The sequence below is a fragment of the Engystomops pustulosus genome, chromosome 5, assembly GCF_040894005.1.
Source record: "Engystomops pustulosus chromosome 5, aEngPut4.maternal, whole genome shotgun sequence".
Lineage (NCBI taxonomy): Eukaryota > Metazoa > Chordata > Amphibia > Anura > Leptodactylidae > Engystomops > Engystomops pustulosus.
In genome coordinates, this window is record NC_092415.1 from 5,967,826 (window position 1) to 5,985,860 (window position 18,035).

At 46.9% G+C, this 18,035-nt stretch overlaps 1 protein-coding gene across 6 annotated transcripts in view; it reads right to left on the reverse strand.

The window, feature by feature from the left end:
• ADGRB1 (adhesion G protein-coupled receptor B1) overlaps nucleotides 1-18,035 on the reverse strand; it is a 460,553-nt gene that overhangs the window by 237,874 nt on the left and 204,644 nt on the right. For all 6 annotated transcript variants that reach the window (XM_072151085.1, XM_072151084.1, XM_072151082.1 and 3 more), the window contains exon 3: nucleotides 4,960-5,118. In XM_072151085.1, the coding sequence (XP_072007186.1) occupies nucleotides 4,960-5,118 (159 nt within the window). The remainder of the gene's footprint in view (nucleotides 1-4,959; nucleotides 5,119-18,035) is intronic.

Genomic DNA, 18,035 nt, shown 5'->3' on the forward strand with positions numbered 1-18,035 from the left:
TTAATGAAATAATGGCTAATATATAGCCTTGACATCATACTAAGAAGTTACTTCTACTTCCTAACCACTGTGGACCATGATTGGTGGCCAATAATGACATTCTATCTATAGGGTGGCACTGTGGCTCAGTGGTTAGCACTACAGCCTTGCAGTGCTGGGGACCTCGGTTCAAGTCCCATCCAGGTCAACTGTGCAAAAAGTTTGTATGTTCTCTCCGTGTTTGCGTGGGTTTCCTCTGAGTCCTCCGGTTTCCTCCCACACTCCAAAACATACTGGTAGGTTGTTTAGATTGTGAGCCCCTTTGGGGACAGGGACCGATTTGGTAAACTCTGTGCAGCGCTGCGGAATATGTGTGCGCTATATAAATAAAGAATTATTTTTAATTATTATTATTATCTCCTGAAATGAAGAGACAGAAAGCAGATGGATAGAACGTAGATTGGCAAATGGTGGACTTGGATATTACAGGTAACCCCCATCACCAGATCATTGGTGGTCTGTCTGCCGGGATCTGCTGATCACAAACTATTGTATCACTCCAGTGACTATCTGTCAGAGGACAGAGGACTTTTTGCTACAACTTATGTTTGTGACTTTCTGCCTTAGATACAAACTTGGCATCAAATCCAGAGGCAATTCCTTCACAATTACTGCAGGAGATCCGGTTCCTTTACACCTTGATCCGTGGTTGGTGGCCAAAAATGAATTTCTTAGATACTTCCATTATTTGGACTGTAGATCAGTCATGATCTTCTTCCACCATTACTGACCACATGGTTATGTTATACCAAAGGTCCAGGTCCACCTACAGTAGAACAATCTACAATTTATCCCATAGGGATTGCTAAATGCTGCACGACTACAGACCTTACACCTACAAAGGCTTTTAGCCTCCTCTAATGTTCTCTCTGGATCTGCTGCAATGGACAGTCAGTGGACCTGGAGCTTTGATACAAGATAATCCAATTCTTGTGATCAGCCGGGTCCTAGATAATCTGATGGTAAGATTCTAAGGTCCATTTCTACCTATTGTAAGACTCTGATCAATCTACAATGTATCTCGTACCCACAGGAGAGAAGAGACGTCATTAGACCCTGGGACACTAAATCGTTGTGGTGGTTGTGTAGGAAATAATGATGAGGACCTCGAAAAGGAGAGAAGAACATTGTCCAAGGAGTGACACATGGATTCCTATCAAGGCATAGAGACAGTAAAGATCCTTAATGTAGGGACCGCTATAGGGGTTTACCTGGAGGATCAGTGTCCGGAAGCATTGAGACAAGTAATGCAAAGAACCAGAACACAGAAGCATCTCCTGTATCATAGGGAATGGAACGTCCTAAAATGTAACACGAGGAGCGGAACCAGGATTTAGCAGCTCAATGATCAAAGCTACAAGACCAGAACCGCAGCTACACAACATCCTTCCCCAGGAGAGAGAAGATCAGGACGGACCTGGTGGAGAGCTCCAGCTCTGTCCATGGTGCTGGAGAGTCCCATGTGCTGGGTGTATGGGAGATACATGGGGGCAGATGGAGCTTTTTACTTGCGTTTTTTTTTCTTCGCTATTTTGCAGTTTTTTTGCATTTGCTTATTTGTTTGAGACTTCTCTCATCTCCGCCGTCCACTGGTTTTTCTGCGGATGTGGGCGCATTATTTATCACTGATTTGGACATTTAGGCGCAATTACGCTAAAACACAAAAAAGTTTGACCCCCAATGTATCATCCATCAACAAGCTGAAGATAGTCTTCCGGTCAATGCACCAGTGCAGCTCTAGGACAGGTGCAGCTCTGGGAAAGGTGCAGCTCTGGGACAGGTGCAAGTCTAGGGCAGGTGCAGCTCTAGGACAGGTGCAAGTCTAGGACAGGTGCAGCTCTAGGACAGGTGTAAGTCTAGGACAGGTGCAGCTCTAGGACAGGTGCAGGGCTAGGACAGGTCCAGGGCTAGGACAGGTGCAGGGCTAGGACAGGTCCAGGGATGGACAGGTGCAGGGCTAGGACAGGTGCAGGGCTAGGACAGGTGCATCTGTAGGACAGGTGCAGGGCTAGGACAGGTGCAGGGCTAGGACAGGTGCAGCTCTAGGACAGGTGCAGTGCTAGGACAGGTGCAGCTCTAGGACAGGTGCAGGGCTAGGACAGGTGCAGCTCTAGGACAGGTGCAGCTCTAGGACAGGTAGAGGGCTAGGACAGGTGCAGCTCTAGGACAGGTGCAGCTCTAGGACAGGTAGAGGGCTAGGACAGGTGCAGCTCTAGGACAGGTGCAGGGCTAGGACAGGTGCAGCTCTAGGACAGGTGCAGGGCTAGGACAGGTGCAGCTCTAGGACAGGTGCAGCTCTAGGACAGGTAGAGGGCTAGGACAGGTGCAGCTCTAGGACAGGTGCAGGGCTAGGACAGGTGCAGCTCTAGGACAGGTGCAGGGCTAGGACAGGTGCAGCTCTGGGACAGGTGCAGCTCTAGGACAGGTGCAGCTCTAGGACAGGTGCAGCTCTAGGACAGGTGCAGCTCTAGGACAGGTGCAGCTCTAGGACAGGTGCAGGGCTAGGACAGGTGCAGGGCTAGGACAGGTGCAGCTCTAGGACAGGTGCAGCTCTAGGACAGGTGCAGGGCTAGGACAGGTGCAGCTCTGGGACAGATGATACTAAACATGTTTCAGTTCCAGGCACCAGGCACCTAGTTTTCCAAGGTCTTCCTCTCCCTTCTGCTTAATGACACCTGGAGAGTCTGGAGGCAGCGGAGAACCTGCCGCTAATTGCTAAATAATTTCTAGTGATGGAAGAAGTAAAAAATGCATGAAGTAATTTCTTCTAATTTCCCCCTAATCACTTTCCATGTGAGCGGCTGCTGTTCCGTCCGTTCATTAATCCCCCGTGTTACGTCCCCCGCACCCTCCAGACTCCGGGGCTCACAGACTCATCAGAAACGTCTCCGCACGTCTCCGAAAACTAGATAATTCTTCTGAGAACAAGTTATGTGTCTGCGGGGGAGGAGCACTGACACATCGGACTCATCACCCAAGGAGTTATGACCCCAGGATGAGCTGAACTATAGGATCTGCAAAGACTGGGACTGCTGTAATAGTAAACCAGAAGCCTACAACAGCTTTTAGAGAGAAGTGCACAACAGTGTGAGGACACGCCCCCAGAGCACTTAGAGAAGTAACAATCCTGGAATGCATATTCATATTTCACAGTCCTGCTGCTACTTACACTAAAGTTTAATTAAACATCTCTCCAGGGACAATACATAACACTTTCTGCATATAGCACAGAGCACAGCAGTGTGAGGATGTGCACCGCTGTTTCTTTGAGAAGCTACAATCCTGGAATAAAATCCATATTTACGAGTCCTCTTGCTGCTAACAACACACACAAAGGTCTGATTTCACATCTCTCCAGGGACAATACATAACACTGGCTGCAGAGAGCACAGAGCACAGCAGTGTGAGGTCTGATTACACATCTCTCCAGGGACAATACATAACACTGGCTGCAGAGAGCACAGAGCACAGCAGTGTGAGGTCTGATTACACATCTCTCCAGGGACAATACATAACACTGGCTGCAGAGAGCACAGAGCACAGCAGTGTGAGGTCTGATTACACATCTCTCCAGGTACATTAGATAACACTGGCTGCAGAGAGCACAGAGCACAGCAGTGTGAGGTCTGATTACACATCTCTCCAGGGACAATACATAACACTGGCTGCAGAGAGCACAGAGCACAGCAGTGTGAGGTCTGATTACACATCTCTCCAGGGACAATACATAACACTGGCTGCAGAGAGCACAGAGCACAGCAGTGTGAGGTCTGATTACACATCTATCCAGGGACAATACATAACAGATGACAGGAGATTGACCTCACATTTTGGGAAGTTCCCATCTCTAGACTGGGAGCAGTGTAGATTATAGATTATACATTGGTCACACAATGGGGATAATAGTATTTCATAGATCAGGTAATTCTTCGTTTCCTTGTAGCCCATAGTGTCCACAGATGATGGAGTAGAAGTCTCATCGTAGATGTAACTGCAAGACCTGGTGACTACCGTCCATGCGGATCCATAATACAGGGAGGTCTCACAATCCTCTACACTGTGTCCTCCGAGCCGGCAACATTGTGCCCCTTAGTAAGACGCCCCTGTGGTGATTAGGTGACCTATCTGGTGGCCACATCATCAGTGCTGTCACATTATGGTGGACGTTGACTTCTGGTGGCCACTGCTGGTGGTAGAGATCTACAGGCAGTCCCCGGGTTACATACAAGATAGGGACTGTAGGTTTGTTCTTAAGTTGAATTTGTATGTAAGTCGAAACTGTATATTTTATCATTGTAGTTCCCGACAATTTTTTTTTTTGCCCCAGTGACAATTGGAGTTTCAAATTTTTTTGCTGTAATAGGACCAAGAATTATCAATAAAGCTTCATTGCAGACAATTTTAAGCTGATTATTGCAATCTGGGACTATTTTAAAGCATCCAGAGAGCTTCACCAGAGGTCACAGTGGCCAGAGGGGTCTGTCTGTAACTATGGGTTGTCTGTAAGTCGGGTGTCCTTAAGTAGGGGACCGCCTGTACATTGGTCATTACATACAATGTCACAGCAGAGAATGGTCACAGCTCACTCCATCCTCTGGAGTTCTCTTCACCTTCACGTGTTGATGGCCCCAGGTCCATAGCTGTGAGTCTAGTGGTTACAGTATCATGGGGGTCACACAATAGATGTTGTTTATTGCACCTGTCCCCTAAATCATCTTTAAGGAGAACACTCCCCCCTCTCCAATTGGAGAGCAACCTGAGGACCAGGAGGAGAAGTCAAGAGAAGTCGCCTCCTGTAGATAGAAACATGTTACCCCAGGCTGGGGGTCAGTCCCTAGGCCACGAAGCCACCAGCAGCCTCAGGTGCATCCTGGGAGATCCTATAAATCTTGACCCCCGATCAGGGTGCCGTTCACTTACCGCTACACGCCTTCCGGTTGCAGAGTCGTCCTTCTTCTAAAACGCCTTCGCAGATGTGGGCCTCATCAGGAGGGGCCTGACATGTCCTGGTTCGGGTTTGTATCCCTCCCCCGCAGTCCCTGTTGCAGTCTCCCCACGACGTCCAGGCCGTCCATCCACCTTGTGGAAGAGAAATCGGAAAGATCTCGTTATTTTTAGTCCTGGTAACAAGACATTGATGTGTATGAAAGGTTTGGGACCAGCAATGGAGATGACTCTGTGGGAACATCCTCAGGCTACACAGAACACGTCACAATCATATTTAATTCCATCAAAAACTCTTTTGTTATTTTTGCTACAATGACTCCACAGAGCACAGCAGTGTGAGGACATGCCACTGTGAGGACGTGCAATTGGAGAAGCTAGAATCCTGGAATATCAACCATATATCACAGTCCTGCTGCTACTAACAACAAACACAAAGATTTGATTACACATCTCGCCATGGACAATATGTAACACTGGCTGCAGAGATCACAGAGCACAGCAGTGTGAGGAAACACCCTCAGTGCACTTTAAAAAAACACAATCCTGGGATATAAATCCATATATCACAGTCCTGCTGCTACTAACAATAAACACAAGATTTGATTACACATCTCGCAATGGACAATATGTAACACTGGCTGCAGAGAACACAGAGCACAGCAGTGTGAGGACGCACCCTCAGTGCACTTGGAAAAAAACACAATCCTGGAATATAAACCATATATCACAGTCCTGCTGCTACTAACAATAAACACAAAGATGTGATTACACATCTCGCTATAGACAATATGTAACACTGGCTGCAGAGAGCACAGAGCACAGCAGTGTGAGGACACCCCCCCAGTGCACTTAGAAAAAACACAATCCTGGAATATAAATCTGTATATCACAGTCCTGCTGCTACTAACAACAAACACAAACTATCTGTTTGCACATCTCTCGATGGGCAATAATTTACATGGACTTTAGAAATGCTAAATATTCAGAATGTTGTATCCTAAATGTTCCCCCAAGTTTTCTATTACAGTAAAAATGTAACAAAATATAAATGATAGAAAATACTAAAGTCTGAATTCATTTTTCCCACTTCTTTCTTTTTTTCTCTTGATACATAATTTCTGTAATTCATATTGAATGTTAACAACAATGAAATTCATCAAAGAACAAAAGCCTCGGCGGTGTCCGGTGGGCCGAGCAGATGGTGGGACGCAGAGCAGATCCATAATATTGACCCTTAAAGAGTTAATGAATACTCCACATTGACTCCTGTGGTCACACTTAGGGGGTCATTATGACTTGTAATTTAATACAATTGTGTGAGAATTTGTAAATTGAGTGAACAAAACTACAGCATAAGAGGAGGTACAAGCGCGAGACGATACAACGATCCACACAATCAATAACTGACAATGTTACATCTCATGTTCATTACGGCGAGAGGAGAATTCTACCACTGCCAAATAGTGAGTGCAGCTCCGTACATTACAAGGTGTAACAATACAGGATAAGTGATGTCATGTATGGACACAATGGGGGTCATTTACTAAGGGCCCGATTCGCGTTTTCCCGACGTGTTACCCGAATATTTCCGATTTGCGCCGATTGTAACTGATTGTGGCGCACGCGATCGGATTGTGGCGTATCGGGGCTGGCATGCGCGCGACGAAAATCGGGGGGCGTGGCCAAACGAAAACCCGACGTATTTGGAAAAACCGCCGCATTTAAAAACGTTGCTTGGGAAGCGCTTACCTTCACTTGGTCCGAGCTGGTGTATTCCAGTGCGTTCAGATGCTTTTCAGCGCAGCAGCGCTACCTGGTGGACGGCGGAGGAACATCCATCATAAATCCCGTCCGGACCCGAATCCTGTGCAGAGAACGCGCCGCTGGATCGCGAATGGGCCGGGTAAGTAAATCTGGGGCAGATTTACTTACCCGGCCCATTCGCGATCCAGCGGGGCGTTCTCTGCGGTGGATTCGGGTCTTCCGGCGATTCACTAAGGCAGTTCCTCTGACGTCCACCAGGTGTCGCTGCTGCGCTGAAGTCCGCCGAGGCCCGCTGGAGTTCACCGACCTATTCCTGGTGAAGGTAAGTGCGTGTCCAGCGACACTTTTTTGAAAGCGGCGGTTTTTCCGAATCAGTCAGGTTTTCGTTCGGCCACGCCCCCATTATCCGTCGCGGGCATGCCGGCGCCGATGCGCCACAATCCGATCGCGTGCGCCAAAGACCAGGGGCAATACAGGGAAAATCGTCGCAAATCGGAAATATTCGGGTAACACGTCGGAGAACAGAATAGTGAGTGCAGCTCTGGGGTATGACTTACAATGTGCTGCTGTGACTTCTGTAGAGATAATGAGAGTTTCTCTTCCTCCAGTGTGAGGCTCAGTATCTGAGACACGAGATGCTACATAATCCATTCCCGGCGTCTTCGCAGGTAACCGCCGCCATCTGCAATCCTTCTCGCAGACCCCACAACCTCTCATAAAATATTCAGAATTTATATGATCGTGAGGCGGTAGAATTTACAAGCACAATAAATCTGACCCGGAAACCTTCTCTCTGCCGCTGGAATAATCATTTTATTCCACACACGGATAATAAAATATGCAACTCCATGGAATTAAAAGATCCTATAAATCTGCTCGGAATAACCTGCGATCCCTTATACAGAGAGGCGCAGAGTAACGCGATTAACGGGGAGTGGAAGCGCCGCTTCATCCAGATTGGACTTGTGAATGTATCGGGCCGGTCCATTACAGGGATACGTAAGGAAGAATCTTCTCAAAAATGTTCCAATTAAGGAACTTTATCCTAAAGTGAAAATGATTTATATTTCAGGATTGTAGCTTTTCCAAATGCACTGGGTGTGTCCTTACACTGCTATGCTCTGTGCTCTCTGCAGCCAGTGTTATGTATTGTCCCTGGAGAGATGTGTAAACAGACCTCACACTGCTGTGCTCTGTGCTCTCTGCAGTCAGTGTTATGTATTGTCCCTGGAGAGATGTGTAATCAGACCTCACACTGCTGTGCTCTGTGCTCTCTGCAGCCAGTGTTATGTACTGTCCCTGGAGAGATGTGTAATTAGACCTCACACTGCTGTGCTCTGTGCTCTCTGCAGCCAGTGTTATGTACTGTCCCTGGAGAGATGTGTAATCAGACCTCACACTGCTGTGCTCTGTGCTCTCTGCAGCCAGTGTTATGTACTGTCCCTGGAGAGATGTGTAATTAGACCTCACACTGCTGTGCTCTGTGCTCTCTGCAGTCAGTGTTATGTATTGTCACTGGAGAGATGTGTAATCAGACCTCACACTGCTGTGCTCTGTGCTCTCTGCAGCCAGTGTTATGTATTGTTACTGGAGAGATGTATAATCAGACCTCACACTGCTGTGCTCTGTGCTTTCTGCAGCCAGTGTTATGTATTGTCCCTGGAGAGATGTATAATCAGACCTCACACTGCTGTGCTCTGTGCTCTCTGCAGCCAGTGTTATGTATTGTCCCTGGAGAGATGTGTAATCAGACCTCACACTGCTGTGCTCTGTGCTCTCTGCAGCCAGTGTTATGTATTGTCCCTGGAGAGATGTGTAATCAGACCTCACACTGCTGTGCTCTGTGCTCTCTGCAGCCAGTGTTATGTATTGTCCCTGGAGAGATGTGTAATCATACCTCACACCACTGAGCTCTGTGCTCTCTGCAGCCAGTATTATGTACTATCCCTGGAGAGATGTGTAATCAGACCTCACACTGCTGTGCTCTCTGCAGCCAGTGTTATGTATTGTCCCTGGAGAGATGTGTAATCATACCTCACACCGCTGTGCTCTGTGCTCTCTGCAGCCAGTGTTATGTACTGTTCCTGGACAGATGTGTAATCAGACCTCACACCGCTGTGCTCTGTGCTCTCTGCAGCCAGTGTTATGTACTGTCCCTGGTGAGATGTGTAATCAGACCTCACACTGCTGTGCTCTGTGCTCTCTGCAGCCAGTGTTATGTACTGTCCCTGGAGAGATGTGTAATAAGACCTCACACTGCTGTGCTCTGTGCTCTCTGCAGCCAGTGTTATGTACTGTCCCTGGAGAGATGTGTAATCAGACCTCACACTGCTGTGCTCTGTGCTCTCTGCAGCCAGTGTTATGTATAGTCACTGGAGAGATGTATAATCACACCTCACACTGCTGTGCTCTGTGCTCTCTGCAGGCAGTGTTATGTATTGCCACTGGAGATATGTATAATCACACCTCATACTGCTGTGCTCTGTGCTCTCTGCAGCCAGTGCTGTGTATTGTCCCTGGAGAGATGTGTAATCAGACCTCACACTGCTGTACTCTGTGCTCTCTGCAGCCAGTGTTATGTATTGGCCCTGGAGAGATGTGTAATCAGACCTCACACTGCTGTGCTCTGTACTCTCTGCACCAGTGTTATGTATTGTCCCTGGAGAGATGTGTAATCATACCTCACACTGCTGTGCTCTGTGGTCTCTGCAGCCAGTGTTATGTATTGTCCCTGGAGAGATGTATAATCAGGCCTCACACTGCTGTGCTCTGTGCTCTCTGCAGCCAGTGTTATGTATTGTCCCTGGAGAGATGTGTAATCAGACCTCACACTGCTGTGCTCTGTGCTCTCTGCAGCCAGTGTTATGTATTGTCCTTGGAGAGATGTGTAATCAGACCTCACACTGCTGTGCTCTGTGCTCTCTGCAGCCAGTGTTATGTATTGTCCCTGGAGAGATGTGTAATCAGACCTCACACTGCTGTGCTCTGTGCTCTCTGCAGCCAGTGTTATGTATTGTCCCTGGAGAGATGTGTAATCAGACCTCACACTGCTGTACTCTGTGCTCTCTGCAGCCAGTGTTATGTATTGTCCCTGGAGAGATGTGTAATCAGACCTCACACTGCTGTGCTCTGTGCTCTCTGCAGCCAGTGTTATGTATTGTGCCTGGAGAGATGTGTAATCAGACCTCACACTGCTGTGCTCTGTGCTCTCTGCAGCCAGTGTTATGTATTGTCCCTGGAGAGATGTGTAATCATCCCTCACACTGCTGTGCTCTGTGCTCTCTGCAGACAGTGTTATGTATTGTCTCTGGAGAGATGTGTAATCAGACCTCACACTGCTGTGCTCTGTGCTCTCTGCAGCCAGTGTTATGTATTGCCCTGGAGAGATGTGTAATCAGACCTCACACTGCTGTGCTCTGTGCTCTCTGCAGCCAGTGTTATGTACTGTCCCTGGAGAGATGTGTAATCAGACCTCACACTGCTGTGTTCTGTTCACTTTTCAGCCAGTGTTACATATTGTCCCTGGAGAGATGTGCAATCATACAAGTTGTTAGTAGCTGCAGGACTGTGATATATGGATTTCTATTCCAGAATTGAAGTTTCTCAAAATGCATTGTGCTGTGTCCTCACACTGCTGTGCTCTTAGCTCTCTGCATTTAACTACTCCGCAGTCTATTGAAACCATAGTTGGCATTTGCTTTAGTTCAGTCAGATAGATTACAGGCGAAGGGCTGTGGAGTAGTTTACCACGGCAAGCTAAGGGCACAGCAGTGTGAGGAGACAGTCCTTTGCTCTTGGAAAAGCTACAATCCAGACCTTTCTACATAGCAGCGCTGATACAATTATCTTACATTTGAGCCGTTTTGCAGCACCTTGACACTAAACACTGTACAGAACCCTCTGCTTCTGCCTTCATGTGTAGGCGTTAAAATTTTTTACCGGGTCTATAGATAAAGATCCGATTCCCACTTATGATTTAACTGCCTATTTTTCCAGTTCTGTAGCGCACAATGCTGATGTCATATAATAGATGGGTTTCCTATCTTTAAAATGACACCAGCAGCATGTTTCTAGGTGCTATAGAACAGAAGATGGGGGCTTCTGAAGTGACCCACCCCCCAAAATTGTTAAACTCTGACATTTTATACCCGACAATGTTTTTTTGCAAATTTCGCAGGATTTGGATTTTTTTCTCCCGCTTCCCTGTGAATTACATAAAATATTAAGATGTGGCCACAAAGATGACGGATCAGTAAACGGAAACATAAAATATATGGAAAGGGAAACGCGAAAAACCTTAAAGTGCTGCAATGTTTAGGGGCCAGTGATCTTTGTGGAGCCGGGTGACATCTCCTCCGCGTGTCCTAATGGCGTCCGTCACCCCTCAGTCCTAATGGCGTCCGTCACCCCTCAGTCCTAATGGCGTCCGTCACCCCTCAGTCCTAATGGCGTCCGTCACCCCTCAGTCCTAATGGCGTCCGTCACCCCTCAGTCCTAATGGCGCCGTCACCTCTCAGTCCTAATGGCGTCCGTCACCCCTCAGTCCTAATGGCGTCCGTCACCCCTCAGTCCTAATGGCGTCCGTCACCCCTCAGTCCTAATGGCGGCCGTCACCCCTCAGTCCTAATGGCGGCCGTCACCCCTCAGTCCTAATGGCGGCCGTCACCCCTCAGTCCTAATGGCGGCCGTCACCCCTCAGTCCTAATGGCGGCCGTCACCCCTCAGTCCTAATGGCGTCCGTCACCCCTCAGTCCTAATGGCGTCCGTCACCCCTCAGTCCTAATGGCGTCCGTCACCCCTCAGTCCTAATGGCGTCCGTCACCCCTCAGTCCTAATGGCGTCCGTCACCCCTCAGTCCTAATGGCGGCCGTCACCCCTCAGTCCTAATGGCGTCCGTCACCCCTCAGTCCTAATGGCGTCCGTCACCCCTCAGTCCTAATGGCGTCCGTCACCCCTCAGTCCTAATGGCGTCCGTCACCCCTCAGTCCTAATGGCGTCCGTCACCCCTCAGTCCTAATGGCGGCCGTCACCCCTCAGTCCTAATGGCGGCCGTCACCCCTCAGTCCTAATGGCGTCCGTCACCCCTCAGTCCTAATGGCGTCCGTCACTCCTCAGTCCTAATGGCGTCCGTCACCCCTCAGTCCTAATGGCGTCCGTCACCCCTCAATCCTAATGGCGTCCGTCACCTCTCAGTCCTAATGGCGTCCGTCACCCCTCAGTCCTAATGGCGGCCGTCACCCCTCAGTCCTAATGGCGTCCGTCACCCCTCAGTCCTAATGGCGGCCGTCACCCCTCAGTCCTAATGGCGGCCGTCACCCCTCATTCCTAATGGCGTCCGTCACCCCTCAGTCCTAATGGCGTCCGTCACCCCTCAGTCCTAATGGCGTCCGTCACCCCTCAGTCCTAATGGCGTCCGTCACCCCTCAGTCCTAATGGCGTCCGTCACCCCTCAGTCCTAATGGCGTCCGTCACCCCACAATCCTAATGGCGTCCGTCACCCCTCAATCCTAATGGAGTCCGTCACCCCTCAGTCCTAATGGCGGCCGTCACCCCTCAGTCCTAATGGCGGCCGTCACCCCTCAGTCCTAATGGCGGCCGTCACCCCTCAGTCCTAATGGCGGCCGTCACCCCTCAGTCCTAATGGCGTCCGTCACCCCTCAGTCCTAATGGCGTCCGTCACCCCTCAGTCCTAATGGCGGCCGTCACCCCTCAGTCCTAATGGCGGCCGTCACCCCTCAGTCCTAATGGCGGCCGTCACCCCTCAGTCCTAATGGCGGCCGTCACCCCTCAGTCCTAATGGCGTCCGTCACCCCTCAGTCCTAATGGCGGCCGTCACCCCTCAGTCCTAATGGCGGCCGTCACCCCTCAGTCCTAATGGCGTCCGTCACCCCTCAGTCCTAATGGCGTCCGTCACCCCTCAGTCCTAATGGCGTCCGTCACCCCTCAGTCCTAATGGCGTCCGTCACCCCTCAATCCTAATGGCGTCTGTCACCCCTCAGTCCTAATGGCGTCCGTCACCCCTCAGTCCTAATGGCGTCCGTCACACCTCAATCCTAATGGCGTCCGTCACCCCTCAGTCCTAATGGCGTCCGTCACCCCACATTTCAGCCGTTTCCCCTACACTCCTCCCGATCCCGGCTCCCGCTTCCTCGGTGCTCATCCCCTGTAATGATGACCCTGCCTCCCCCGCTCCATTATGATGTTTTCAGCCGCTGTCAATGAATCTGCGCCGGATACAAGGAAACGGACGGCAATTTAATGGTTTCACGTTCCGGGGAACGACGCGTGACCTTTTAGGCGGTGTCAGAATTTAGCGCAATAACATAGAGGTTGTATCGATCCCGACCTCGACCTTTCCCCTGACAGCACTGAGTTATAAATCCGAGCGCCGCTCCTGCGTCCTCCGTGAATGGAACCCAAAGAGACTTCAGAATTGTTCATCGATCCGAGACGCTGAATCAAAATGCCACAATTTCCAGGTGTTATCAGGACCTCGGCCTCCTCCGGATCAGCGCATCAAGGTCGTTTGTTCCTCGGCCTCGTGGACGGCCGCCGCGCGGGATTATGGATTTCTGGGGAACGTTTTCCAGCGTTTACTCGACTTGTTGGAGTTCAGAACATGAAAACATTATGAACATTCACAGAAGACCCTGATTTACTAGAAGAACGCGGATGTATCTACAAGACGCAGCACAGGAGACGCACAGGGTCATAATAGACTGCAGCAGGACCAGCGCTTCTTACATGGAGACTATCAAATCCAATCTGGACAATGCTCTGTGAGCTAAACTGCCTGCAGCCCAGATTATACATTGTAACAATGACGATATAGTAGATGCAGGTGATACATTGTAATTTGTCCTGCTCTCCAATTAGAAGTGGAGACAGTTGTACCCTTACTAGACAATGCTCTGTGAGCTAAACTGCCTGCAGCCCAGATAATACATTGTAACAATGATGATACAGTTGAGGAAGATGATACATTGTAACTTGTCGTGCTCTCCAATTAGAAGTGGAGACAGTTGTACCCTTACTAGACAATGCTCTGTGAGCTAAGCACATCAGTAGCTGCAAAAATCTCTCATTACAATGTATCAGTCCGGAGTCCAGGCTGTTCATCTCACAGAGTATTGTCCATACGTAATGCAATTGTCTCCATTCAGAGACACCAGCTGCGTGATGGAAACAATTGTATCCAGACCTCACCATGCTCTGTGAGCTAAACTGCCTGGACTGCAGACTGACACATTTTAACAAACCTCACACTCCGATTAGATGTGTTGCATCCAGTCTGGACAATGTTCTGTGAGCTAAATCAGCAGATGTACAGATCTCTTTGCTAGTTTGTTACAATTTATCCATTTGGAGTCAGGGCCGTTTAGCTCACAGAGCATTGTCCAGGCTGAATACAATTGTTTCTTTTCAGAGGAAGTAACCCTGTTCATAATTAGTCCTGCTATTAGCTGACAAGTGGAGACATTTGTACCCAGTCTGGACAATGCTCTGTGAGCTAAACTGCGTGGACACCAGACTGCTACAATGTAACAAACTAGCAGAGAGATCTGTGCAGCTGCTGATGTATTTAGCTCACAGAGCATTGTCTAGACTGGATACGTCTCCATATGTTATCTGCAGAGGGGCAGAATACATAAGATTACCCCAGTGATAATGTGTATACACCCCTATAGGGCCCCCATTGTAGCTTCCATAGGGGTTGTCACTCACATCTATATCTGTGTCCAGATATGCCCCCCCCCCCATTCCCCTCCCCAGCGGCGGCCATATTGTTGTTTTCCAACTTTCCCAGTCTCAGATATAATGTAGTAATAGACAGAAGTGTAATGAATGTGGCGGATGGGGTCGGCCCCGGGGTCCTCTATAATTTGGTATCTTCTGTATTTTGGGGGGACGTGTCCTTTAATGATGATGTTTTCCTCCCGCTGCAGCGGAGGAGACAGAGAAGTGATAAGTCATGGATGACACTGCTCAGATGTGACACTGCTGCTGCGGCGCTCCCCTGCGAGTGTGAGCGATGGCGATGCCGAGTATCCATCCCGACGCACTGACCTGTTCTCCGGTGATGTACGACCTCTCCGACTGATGAATGGAAAGAGTTTATAGCGTTTACTTTCCAACTTATTATTTCTTACATGTGGACATTTACTCTGATCCTCCGAAATCCATCCAAGAAATACAAAGGAAGGAACGTCCAGAGTCACAGCATAGGAGTATACGGTATATACGGTATTAATACTATAACACATCACAGAGGGATCTGTGCTCATTATCTGCAGACAGAAGAATTATTGATATTATCAGCAGTATTATAGTAGTTATATTCCTGTACATAGGGGGCAGTATTATAGTAGTTATATTCCTGTACATAGGGGGCAGTATTATAGTAGTTATATTCTTGTACATAGGGGGCAGTATTATAGTAGTTATATTCCTGTACATAGGGGCAGTATTATAGTAGTTATATTCCTGTACATAGGGGGCAGTATTATAGAAGTTATATTCCTGTACATAGGGGGCAGTATTATAGTAGTTATATTCTTGTACATAGGGGGCAGTATTATAGTAGTTATATTCCTGTACATAGGGGGCAGTATTATAGTAGTTATATTCCTGTACATAGGGGGCAGTATTATAGTAGTTATATTCTTGTACATAGGGGGCAGTATTATAGTAGTTATATTCTTGTACATAGGGGGAAGTATTATAGTAATTATATTCTTGTACATAGGGGGCAGTATTATAGTAGTTATATTCTTGTACATAGGGGGAAGTATTATAGTAGTTATATTCTTGTACATAGGGGGCAGTATTATAGTAGTTATATTCTTGTACATAGGGGGCAGTATTATAGTAGTTATATTCCTGTACATAGGAGGCAGTATTATAGTAGTTATATTCTTGTACATAGGGGGCAGTATTAAAGTAGTTATATTCTTGTACATAGGAGGCAGTATTATAGTAGTTATATTCTTGTACATAGGGGGCAGTATTATAGTAGTTATATTCTTGTACATAGGGGGCAGTATTATAGTAGTTATATTCTTGTACATAGGGGGCAGTATTATAGTAGTTATATTCCTGTACATAGGGGGCAATATTATAGTAGTTATATTCTTGTACATAGGGGGCAGTATTATAGTAGTTATATTCCTGTACATAGGGGACAGTATTATAGTAGTTATATTCTTGTACATAGGGGGCAGTATTATAGTAGTTATATTCCTGTACATAGGGGGCAGTATTACAGTAGTTATATTCTTGTACATAGGGGGCAGTATTATAGTAGTTATATTCCTGTACATAGGGGGCAGTATTATAGTAGTTATATTCCTGTACATAGGGGCAGTATTATAGTAGTTATATTCTTGTACATAGGGGGCAGTATTATAGTAGTTATATTCTTGTACATAGGGGGCAGTATTATAGTAGTTATATTCTGGTACATAGGGGGCAGTATTATAGTAGTTATATTCCTGTACATAGGGGGCAGTATTATAGTAGTTATATTCCTGTACATAGGGGGCAGTATTATAGTAGTTATATTCTTGTACATAGGGGGTAGTATTATAGTAGTTATATTCCTGTACATAGGGGGCAGTATTATAGTAGTTATATTCCTGTACATAGGGGGCAGTATTATAGTAGTTATATCCCTGTACATAGGGGGCAGTATTATAGTAGTTATATTCTTGTACATAGGGACAGTATTATAGTAGTTATATTCCTGTACATAGGGGGCAGTATTATAGTAGTTATATTCCTGTACATAGGGGGCAGTATTATAGTAGTTATATTCTAGTACATAGGAGGCAGTATTATAGTAGTTATATTCTTGTACATAGGGGGCAGTACTATAGTAGTTATATTCCTGTACATAGGGGGCAGTATTATAGTAGTTATATTCTTGTACATAGGGGGCAGTATTATAGTAGTTATATTCTTGTACATAGGGGGCAGTATTATAGTAGTTATATTCCTGTACATAGGAGGCAGTATTATAGTAGTTATATTCCTGTACATAGGGGGCAGTATTATAGTAGTTATATTCCTGTACATAGGGGGCAGTATTATAGTAGTTATATTCCTGTACATAGGGGGCAGTATTATAGTAGTTATATTCTAGTACATAGGAGGCAGTATTATAGTAGTTATATTCTTGTACATAGGGGGCAGTACTATAGTAGTTATATTCCTGTACATAGGGGGCAGTATTATAGTAGTTATATTCTTGTACATAGGGGGCAGTATTATAGTAGTTATATTCTTGTACATAGGGGGCAGTATTATAGTAGTTATATTCCTGTACATACGAGGCAGTATTATAGTAGTTATATTCCTGTACATAGGGGGCAGTATTATAGTAGTTATATTCTTGTACATAGGGGGCAGTATTATAGTAGTTATATTCCTGTATATAGGGGGCAGTATTATAGTAGTTATATTCTTGTACATAGGGGGCAGTATTATAGTAGTTATATTCTTGTACATAGGGGGCAGTATTATAGTAGTTATATTCCTGTACATAGGAGGCAGTATTATAGTAGTTATATTCTTGTACATAGGGGGCAGTATTATAGTAGTTATATTCCTGTACATATGGGGTAGTATTATAGTAGTTATATTCTTGTACATAGGGGGCAGTATTATAGTAGTTATATTCTTGTACATAGGGGGCAGTATTATAGTAGTTATATTCCTGTACATAGGGGGTAGTATTATAGTAGTTATATTCTTATACATAGCGGGCAGTATTATAGTAGTTATATTCCTGTACATAGGGGGTAGTATTATAGTAGTTATATTCTTGTACATAGGGGGCAGTATTATAGTAGTTATATTCTTGTACATAGGGGGCAGTATTATAGTAGTTATATTCTTGTACATAGGGGGCAGTATTATAGTAGTTATATTCCTGTACATAGGGGGCAGTATTAGAGTAGTTATATTCTTGTACATAGGGGGCAGTATTATAGTAGTTATATTCCTGTACATAGGGGGCAGTGTCAGGCTTAGAGGTTGTGGATCCTCTGAACCACTGCGGACGATGGCACAAGCCACTACCTGGGACCGGAGTCTAAGTGGCACCCGGTTTTCACCAGAGCCCGCCGCAAAGCGGGTTGGACTTGCTGCGGCGTGGTACCACCAGGTCGTTCCACAGGCGTGACTTGTCCGCAGTGGCAGCCAAGGTCGAGGTACAGAATCGGCAGGCAATCTCGTAGTCGGGGTCAGGCAGGAGGTCAGGACGGGCAGCACAGGTTCGTAGTCAG